The sequence below is a fragment of the Phoca vitulina genome, unplaced genomic scaffold, assembly GCF_004348235.1.
Source record: "Phoca vitulina isolate PV1807 unplaced genomic scaffold, GSC_HSeal_1.0 scaffold38, whole genome shotgun sequence".
Lineage (NCBI taxonomy): Eukaryota > Metazoa > Chordata > Mammalia > Carnivora > Phocidae > Phoca > Phoca vitulina.
This window is the reverse complement of record NW_022589741.1, coordinates 14971060-14980818: the sequence shown is the minus strand read 5'-3', so window position 1 is coordinate 14980818 and position 9759 is coordinate 14971060. Positions and strand designations below refer to the sequence as shown.

The 9759-nt window shown below is 57.4% G+C and overlaps 1 protein-coding gene across 2 annotated transcripts; it reads right to left on the bottom strand.

Annotated features, from left to right (window-relative positions):
- Positions 1–266: 266 nt before the first annotated feature.
- C2CD2L (C2CD2 like) lies at positions 267–9528 on the bottom strand. Of its 2 annotated transcripts, none has more exons than XM_032428094.1 (14): positions 8766–9528; positions 6689–6784; positions 6202–6321; positions 5923–6033; positions 5717–5833; positions 5511–5622; positions 5260–5368; positions 4362–4426; positions 4144–4271; positions 3878–4052; positions 3053–3154; positions 2793–2929; positions 2420–2705; positions 267–1364 (listed from the first exon to the last, which is right to left on the bottom strand). In XM_032428094.1, exons 1-14 carry the CDS (start codon positions 9117–9119, stop codon positions 1153–1155), a joined length of 2124 nt encoding a protein of 707 aa, XP_032283985.1. In that variant the 5' UTR covers positions 9120–9528; the 3' UTR covers positions 267–1152. The 2 variants fall into 2 exon arrangements, with proteins under 2 accessions (XP_032283985.1, XP_032283986.1); XM_032428095.1 differs by having other exon boundaries at positions 2793–2926.
- Positions 9529–9759: the final 231 nt, after the last annotated feature.

Genomic DNA, 9759 nt, shown 5'->3' with positions numbered 1-9759 from the left:
GGAGCAGCCTATTCAAGAAAGGGGAATGAAGATGGCTTTTTTCTCTGATGGACGTGTTTTGCTATGACTTCACCCTTCAAAGCCTCGTTCTCCCATTCTCTCTCTACTTGTCCCTTCTTCCCTGCAGGGACTTCTCAGCAGACCCAATATGTGTGTCGTTTACCCCATCTCACTATCTGGGCCCCTGTCTCTGATCCTCCCACCCCACCAACGCCCCAGCCTTGCTGCTCACTCACCTTTCAAAGGATAACCAGTTGTCCAGTTTATAAACTCCAATTTGACTTTAATTTAATAAATTAAATTCCAAGCCATCACACAGCAATGGACATCATCATCTCCCAACACACAGAGGTGTAGCCCTGCTCGTGCTCCATCACCATCACAGTCTTTAATAAAGCCCCTGAAAGCCATTCCTCTGGGGAAGGCTTCCATCCAGCTCCTGGCTCCCTCCTTCTGACAGAGCCACTGCTCACGGAGAAGGCATCAAGTACAAAAACAGTAATAAAGGGGAGGGAGGGATGAGGAGCAGGAGGGGAGGCAGGGAGGTGGGGAGTACCTGCCCCCCATCCAGGGCACCGGCCCGGGCTTTCTGTGAGCTGCCAATGTCCCCAGAGGCAGACACTGGTGCTGGTCGGAGTGGGGACCTGAGGGAGACATGGGAGTCCTGTCCCAAAGGGAATTAACTGCCTACCCTCCTGGGACAGGAAAGAAGGGTCACCTGGGAGAGATGCCCTCTCTCATCTGTTCACTGAGGGTCCTGGACCACACATATAAATAGAAAAGAGAATAAATAGGGGAGGAAGGACCAGCTGAGGAGCTGAGCACCCTGGGCTCCTCTGAGGGGCCAATGTCAACAGCAGGCAACCGGTTCTGAGAAATGCCCACACGTGCCAGGACAGAGCCCTCCTCTTACTCCCAGCCACCCACTCCCTCTTCTGTGTCCTCAGCAACGGGTGCCCGCCTCTGTCATGCTTCCCGTTGCAAGTACCCTTCCAACTGGCCCCACAGCCCAGGGTGGACAGGGCTTCCTGGAACCCAGAGGGCTTCTCTGGCCCAGGCTGTTGGGAATCCAGGAAGGGGAATGGAAGAGGATGTGGGGGGTGGGCTGAGAGGACTCCTGCCCTCTCCTAGCTCAGGAGGTGGGAAGGGCCCTCAGAGCTGGGGGCTGGGATTGCCATTGGCCTTGGGTTTGGATTTGAAGGAAAAGCGCTTGATAAGGCGGCGAGAAAAGCTGCCAGCCTTCTTTCGGACACTGGGTGTGGCCGCCGTGTTGGAGAGGTCATCGTGTGATTGGCTCAGACCAGCTTCCTTCTGTCGAGGCCTCCGGCGGAAGATAAGCTTTGTGCCACTGCGCAGGAAACTCACTGTGGGGGGAGAGGGGAGGCTGAGGCAGAGAGAGGGGCACGGCAGGCATGGGGTGAGGTGGGGAGCAGAGAAAGGACCAAGCGAGGAGGGGTCGAAGATACAGAACAGAACCAGTTCCTTTGTCTAAAAGCCAGGCTTCCTTAGGAAAGAAAGTAGAGAAAAAACATGCCTTTTATCTTTCCTGAGGAAAAAATGGCGGTGCTCATGGGATTGTGTGCACTCCTGACCGCCGCTGAGCAGCAACGTCACGGGGTTGCTGCTCTGCGAGGCCAGACTGACAACTGGGCCTCTTTACTACAGAAAGACAAAGGCTGAGCAGAGGGGATTCCTAAGGGCACCTAAAATCATGGAAGGACAAGGTGGGTGGGCACTGACTCGTTGACCAAATTCCAGGATGTGAGCCGGAAGCAGGGCAGCTAGAAAACCTCAAGGAGGTAAATTCAGAACCAACATAATGAGAAAAGTGCTTACACAGCAGGCTTTGGACTTAGGAATCTCATTATCCCAAGAAGTGATGCAGGCTTAAGTCACAGTTAAATACATTTGTGGTTGATAGACTCATTGGCAGAGAGATAAAGATGTGTGGGGGCAAGCCCCTCATCTTTAAAAGTTAGAAAAGCACCATGACTATCCATGGGCCAGCCATGTCGCTGCTAGAAGGACACTCCTAGAGTTGACCCAGGGTAGGATTTCTTATACTCATAAGGAAGAGAGCACAGATGGAAGGGGGATAAAGAAAAAAAAAAAAAAAGACAATAGGAAAGAAGATATATGCTTAGACCTAGGAAGGAAGAAAAGTGGAAGTTAAGGGAAATACTCTGGCATCCCTCCCTGTCACTGGTGTCTGTCAGATCCAGGCCAGGACCCTAGGCAGTAAGTTCCCCTTCTCCACTTTGTCTTGGCTGAAACAGGCTGGGAGCTCTGGGGATCCCTCAGCGGAGGAAGGAGAAGGCAAACCGGGTTGAGAATCCCATTCCCTGAAGTGTCCAGTAAGACCCAGGTCCTGATACTGGGCATAAAAGAAGGGGAGGGGGTGCTGCCAATATCTCCCCACCTTTGTGATCCTTGAGGCTGCGGGTCTCCAGCGCACCCGTAGACCCTGTTTCTGACTCGACGTCATCCACAGATGGTCTCTCAGAAATGTCCGAACGTGTTGTCTCATCTGCTTCCTGGACGCTGGTGGGGCTGGAGAGGGCATCGAGGGGTCCTGGGGACATGGCTGGTGGGTCTGAGGGCGGTGAGGAGGGACCTCCACTGGTTCCTGCATCATCCTGCATTGAGGCGTCCAGGGATGCCGCATAGCCCAGAGACAGTGCCAACTCGTCCTGAGCAATGGGCACCTGGCAGGAGGAACACGTTTTAACGGGCAGGAGTGACCCATCAGGGCTTTCTCCCTATCCCAGCTCCTCTCCTCAGAGCCATGTTACCTTGGAAACGCCAGAGATGATAAGAGTGCTACGCTTGGTGGGTGTCTTTTTGGCTGCCCGCCCGCTGGGCTCAGTGAGCTGCCGAATCGCTGTCTCTGCTACAGGGTCCAAGCCGTTGGACAGGTGGCTCTCCCCTGCTGGGGGGTACAGACGACAGATAACCTGACTCCTCCCTGGCTCCCGGGTCCCACGCAAAATGCTGTTTTGACTCTGGGGCCCCCGTGCCCACCGACACTCACACTTCCCGGTCCCCCACTCACGGCTGCTGCTGTGGGAAGCACTGCTGGGGCCACTGCTCTCACTCAGCACAGTTGTCGTCTTCTCGGTCACCTCCACCTTGGACGGGGAGCGGGAGGGGGAGTCTGGTGGGTGGGGGAGGGTCAGTGAGCTGGGAGATGCCTTAAAGTGGCCCCCACCCCCTATTGTCTTTACTGAGATGCAGGCTTTGGCTGACTCAGAGGGCAGAGGTGACTAAGAGACAATCACACAGGTGATTAATAAGATGCCAGGGGGGCAAAACGACACCACAGGACACCAATGGGAGTGCGGGGAAGTGCCATGGGGCCCACCCAGGGTGTGGGGAGAAGCCATGAAGATGCTGAGAGTGCCCAGAGATGGCACAAGGGTCCCCTGGGGTCAGGGGGAACCCTGTGGGACCCCCCAGAGATGGGAGGAATGTCATGGAGGGCCCCCAGGAGTGAGAGAAGTATCACAGAGGCCACTGGGTTTGTTGGTGGATCCCAAAGGTGCTAGAAGGTTGAGGGTAGAGGGAGGGACAAGTAGGCAGTTGGGGCCGCGGAAAGGGCTGGCAGGAGACCTGTGAAAAGTCACCAGGGAACGCGGGAGGTGGAAGGGCGAGAGTCCGGCAGGAGGGCCCGGAAGACCCAGGATCCCCAGGATCGCAGCGGGAGAGGAACAGTGGGGAAGAGGAGGGATGTAAGGGGAGGCCTGAGAGACAGAGATGATGAGCAAGTTGTGGCTGGAAAACAGGAGGAGCTAGAATTAGGGCTTCCCTTGCCCTTCCCTGTCCCACACGGGTCTGCAGCCAGGGGCCCCTGGCTCGGACTGGGCTCCCTTCTCTTTACCTAATTTCCCTTCTACACGGGGCCGGGACTGGACGGTGGTGACTGTGGTCACAATGGTGCCATCAGGCATGATGGTCCGGTCTAACTCGATCTTCTTGGTGGGTGTGATGCTGGGGCGTGGAGTGGAGGGAGTGGGAGTGCCCAGGTTCCGGGGGGAGCCCTCCTCATACTGAAGCTGCCGAGGGGGAGGAAGAGCAAAGAGGCGGGCCTCAAAGACTGCCCTTCCCCGGTGTCCTCCCATCTTCCCCCTAGGCTCAGCTTCTCACCTCTACTGCCATGGTGGCCGCCGGTCCCAGGGCTTTCCCTGGCCCAGGGGCGAGTGGGCATACCTGTCTTCGGGAGAGAGGTCTGGAATGGGGCCCCACAGACAGTGTGATCTGGCCCAAGAGTTCAGCTGGGGAAAGGGACAGAGTTGTGAGCTGGGCCCATGACCAGGCCCCACTTAGCACCCACCCAGAGGTGCTCCTTCCTGCCCCATACTCACTGTCTCCACAGTTGTTGCTCCTCAGTACTTTGAGGCTCAGCTCCCGGCTCTGGGGGCCCAGATCCCTGTGGCCAGGAGGAGGTGGGGCAGGGAGGGGGAAGATTAGCAAACCATACCCACCCTCGAACTGACCATAGGCCAGAGGCAAAGAGAGATGTACATAAATAAAATGGAACGAGGGCTCCAATCAGATTAACTCCTGCCCCCCAAATACTCTCTCTTCCTGGGGCACCTGGCCAGCCCAGCTGGAAGAGCACGTGACTCCTGACGTCAGGGTCGTGAGTTGGAGCCCCGCGTTGGGTGTAGAGATTATTTAAATAAATAAGACTTTAAAAAATTAAACAAACAAACAAATACTCTCTCTTCCCAAGAGAATGGGATAGGGCTTTGCTCGGGATGCTGGGCACGGATCCTCCCCAGTCTTGCCCTCCCTGTCTCTCTCTCTCTGTCAAACCACCCCTTTTCCTTTGCTCAAGCTGTTTCCTCTGCCAAAAACACTTTTCTGTCACACTCTGTTGAAATCCTATTCTTGCTGTAAGGGGTGGTTTAAACACCACCTCCTCTATGAAGCCTACTCTGATCTTTATTTCCCCATGGGAATTCATCTCCCCCACCTAAGCATGCCCACGGCACCTTGTGTAAATCTTGACTGGAGCCCTTATCCCATCTTCTTTATGTACCTCTGTCTCTGCCTGGAGCCTGCAATCAACTCAGGGGTGGGGGTGTATCTTGGTCATGTTTGTATCCTCAGGACCTGGGCCAGGGCCTGGCATACAATCAGGGCTCACATAAGAGTTTACTCAGAGTAGAGCTGATTCATGCCAGGGCTATGCTGGAAGGGTTTGATCCTCAGTCTGCCCACGAGAGCAGGGGTGGGGATGGAGGAGTCACTCCTTACAGGGCCAGGTCCTCAGTCCACTCCACCTCGGGACCAGCGCTCATGGGCTTGGTCCACTTCTGTTGCAGCGGGTTGTCGAGCTCAGCTACACAGCACAGTCCCCCAGTACCTGGGGGGAACCAGAAATTAGGCGATGCCCAGATCAAAGATGGGAAGCCACTGAGGAATAATGAAGCCACACCCGTGGCAGAAGGGCAGGGAGCGCCTGCACCCATAGCCTCGGCAGTCCCCCAGCTGCTTCTGGCTCTCACCTTCCAACTCACTTCCCAGGTGAGACGCTCGAAGCTGCCGGAGGAATAACCGGGTAGGCCTGGAGATGGCTGGCTGTGCCTGGGGCACTATGGGTGGCTTCTCACTGGGTACCTAAGAGCAGAAGGAGGTAAAAAGAACAGGAATCCCAACCTAGCCCACTGGGGACGTTCCGCTTACAAACTGTTTGCTTTGAGGGCCTACTTACCGGGCCTCCAGGCGCAGAGCAAGCCCTGAGGTTGACCATCATGGCCGGCTGGGTGCTGACAATGGTGTCCTCAATCAATTCTTCAATGGTGGAGAGCTCCACTTGCTCCTCGCCTCTCTGCACAGCAGAGGAGAACGAAGAGGTGGGGCCCCCAGCTCTGCATTGCCTCCCTGCTCTGCCTCTTCCTCCCCGCCCTGCCCCCTTACCTCCCTGGCCTGCAGCTTGGGAAGCACCGTCAGGCTGAGGTCTGGGCGATCAGTAAAGGCCCAGGACACGAGCAGGCCCTCGTCAGGGATTTCCTCCAGGCTGACTTCCAACTGCGGGGGATGGACAAAGGGGCTAGGGGGACTTGCCTCATGCCTCCAACGACTCCCTATTCCCCAGGACCCTCCCTTCCCCAGTTCTGTCCCAGAGAGGAACCCAGCTGCAAGGCTGAGGCCTTGAACCGCCCCCTGCCCACCTCGGTTTCCCACATCCCCCTCCACCTGTGTTGGTGGCAGTGTAAGAGTGACGTAGTAGGTCTCCATGGAGACGGCAGCGGGGGACTGCTGGGTCACAGAGACTGGGAACATCACCTCCTCAGCAGAGAGCTGGCAACGCAGCACCTGAGACCGGCGAGGCACGGAGGCAAGGAGGGTCAGGCGCGGAGGACGGGGGCTCAACCCTGCTTCGCTCTGCCGTATAAAGACCCCTCCCCACTCTCTTTTCCTTGAGACTTCACTTCTTTGGGGTCACAAGCCCATAGAAGAATTAAGTAAAAGCCAAAGACTCCTCTTTCCAGAAAAATGGAGATATACACACATGTGCTACATTTCGCATGTAACTTGAATGCGACCCTCAGACCTCCCGAAGCCAGTCCTTGGACCCTGAAGGCATTCAGAGACTCCAGGTCAAGAGCCCTCAGACTAAAAGGAACTCTTGGGATCAGCCCGCCTCAGGCCCCGTAGAAGGCAGTGCCCATCAAACCCTTACCATGGTGCGCTCCGATTGGTCTATGCAGGTCACATGACTAATGCTGGCTCTGGGTGGGACTTGGGGCACCTCCTCAAAGGTGATTTGGATGGAACTCTGAGGGAGTAATGTGGACACAGGATCAGGTCTCTGGAGCTGCCCCCCGCAGGGCTGGCCTGCTCAGTTGCTGGCTGGGCCCTGGCACTGCGGAGGCCTCAGCTGCGGGCTGGCCTCTGGCCCCTCCTTGGCTCAGGGCTTTAGGACAGGAAGTGTTCCCCTAGAACCACACCCCTCTGGGGCCTGCAGTTGCTAGATCACCTCAAAGATCAGATCACCTTGAGCGGAAGACCCTAGATTTCTCCTGGAATTACCAGGAGCCTCCCTCTTCTCCCCTCACCTTCCTCTTCATCCCCCAACCTACCCCCAAAGAAAGGAGTGCATAGAAAAAAGATCATAAAGGTGTTGCTTGGTACATACATATAACTGGGGAGAGAGCGACATGGCTGAGCTAAGGGTAAAAGCAGCAGGGCCACTTATTCAAGACAAGAGCTGAAGAAATGAGGCTAAGGCTTCTTCCAGATAAATAGGATGCGGAGAATCAAGGGTATGACCCTATTCATATTGTTGGGGTTGAAGACTAGCTCAGCATGGCCTTGGGGAACCTTCCCAGAGGGACTGGGAAGAAAAGCAAGCTCAGAGGGTTCAAGGGTCCAGGGGCCTCGCTAATTCCTCAAGGCAGATAGCAGGGTGGTATTAGGCAGCAGAAAGCTGCTTAGCTTAGGTCTTGAAAGAGCTTCCTAATTCTTACACAGCAGTGAAAACAGCCTACTGAAGCCCCATCCAGAGAGCAGGATGGGAAGAAGAATTGGGGAGGGGGCACAAATTGAGCTGGCAGCCCTTCCTTGGGTCTTGGGATGGGAGGAAATAAATTCACAGGGCTCGTGTGCCTGGCAAACCAGGGAATACCAACTTCTCTGCTCCTGTCATTGGCTTATTTGAAGGCCAGGCCCAGGGAGATGGGGAGATGGATGCTTGGAACCCGACTCTCCCCACCCCTTGCAAGGGAGGCCAATGTCCAGCTGAGTCAGCTGTCCCAAGGAGTTGCTCCTGACCTAGGGACAAGGTACAGGAAGAACTGGGTGGAGGGATGAGTTCAAGGTGTAGACTAACAGATGCCATCTGGCTTTCTGCTGGCTAGCTGGACAGAGGAGACTGAGCAACTTCTTGTGGGGCCACTTCTGCTTCCAGGCATCTGGGGAGCTAATAAAGTCCTAGTGGGAGCTAGAGCTGGAGAACCCTCTGGGCAGGGGGCTGATAGGCAGTGAGGGCGAAGAGAGATCACTGGGCCAGGATGGTAGAGGGCCCCATGACAAGGAGGCCTCTACCTCCCACCCCACCTCAGTCTTATGACCACGCTTCCTGCCCTACTTCCTGGGAGACCAGATGCCCATGGTGCAATGGGAGGAAGTAGGCTGGGCTGGTTTGTGACTGACCCTCAAGGGGCAGCTCCAGGCTCACCTACTGAGAAGGGCATGGACTATTAATCTGCTCTCCACCTTAACAACTTTTCCACAATATATATGCTGCAGGTCAGCAAAAAGAAGGATGTGTCAGTCTGTATCAGTGAAATTACTAAGGGCTTGGGGGTGGTGGTGGTAATTCAGGCTCCTTGGGGATCTATCTGCCTGGTCAAACCAGGTATATGGGGCATGAAATGTTAACTGGGTGTGGTGGCATGAGGACCAGGCAAATTCCTTCTGCAGGTGCACCTGTTTCCCTTCTATCCCCGTTCCTCCAACACAACCAGCACCCAGGCCACACGGAAGTGCCCTCAGGCCCAGGGATTAGCGTTGCTATGAGAACAGCAACTTGTGCTTGGGTTTGGAGCCAGAGAATACCTCCACCACAGAATAGAGAATTTGGGACACAGCTAGATTTCTACAACCTCCAGCCCCACCTGCACCCTTTTCTCTAATCCCGGAGGAGAAGAGAAGCCATAGCTATAGGGTTCTCCAGTTGATCCCCACCCCCACCCGGCCCTCCAGGCATAAGGAAAGGTTGAGTGAGGGGACCACTTAGGTGCTTCTGTCCAACTCACCCCGTCCCTGCAGGCCTGCTCGTTCAGCGCTCGCACCCAAGCCCGTTGCCAGTTCTCTCGGAAAGACTTGAAGGCGAAGAGCGACGCCAGGAGGCCCCGGACGCCTGGCTCCTCGGGGGCACCGGCCCGAGTCGGCCGCAGCCGCAGCAGCGAGCGCCACACGCCCAGCTCCCGCGGGGAGCCCGCGGGCTCGGCAGCTAAGGCGGGTCCTGGCCCCCGGCCCCCGCGGGCCCGCGCCTGCCACAAGCCCCGGGCATACTGTAGCAGCCAGCCAAACACCGTGAGCAGCGAGGCGGCGAAGAGGATCAGCAGGGCCGCCCAGCCCACGTCCTGCTGCCCCCAGCCCGGATCCATGCTCCGCGCGGGCTCCGGTCCGGGCCCCGGCTCGGGCTCAGCCGCTGCCCCGGGGGAGCATGGCCCGGGCGGGCCGCGGGGCGGGGGCGGGCTCCCCCGGGGCTGGGCGCGCGGGCTTGGGGGCTCTGCGGGGCTGGGTGTCCGGAACTAGCGGGTGCCACAGATCGATGAGAGGAGTCCTCGGGGGTCGCGACGCCGGGGTCCCTCTCTGCGCGGTCTGGTTCCCTCCTTGGTTAGTCCGGCAGTCTGACCTGGGTTAGTCTCCGGCCAGCGCCCGACTCCTCCCACGGCGCGGGCCCTGCCGGACCCGGGCGGGGACTCGTCTGCAGAGACGTGGGGGCTCGCGGACCGGCACCGGCTCCGGAAGGGCTGCGTGCGCAAAGCTGACACTGACAACACGGCCGGCGCCCCGCCCCCACCCGCCCTTAAAGGAGCCGCACCCGCGCTGGGCGGAGCTTGGCGAGCCGGGGGCTCGAGGAGCTTAGAGCAGGGCGGGAGGACGACGCAGAGGGGAGGAGGTTCCGGGGTTGAAAATAGGCGGGATCTTTGACCACCCCGCCCCAAACTGAAAATGGGATACACCCCTTCCCCTGAGCTCACAGCAAGAGTAACTTCAATCACTTGAAATACCGCCTCTGAT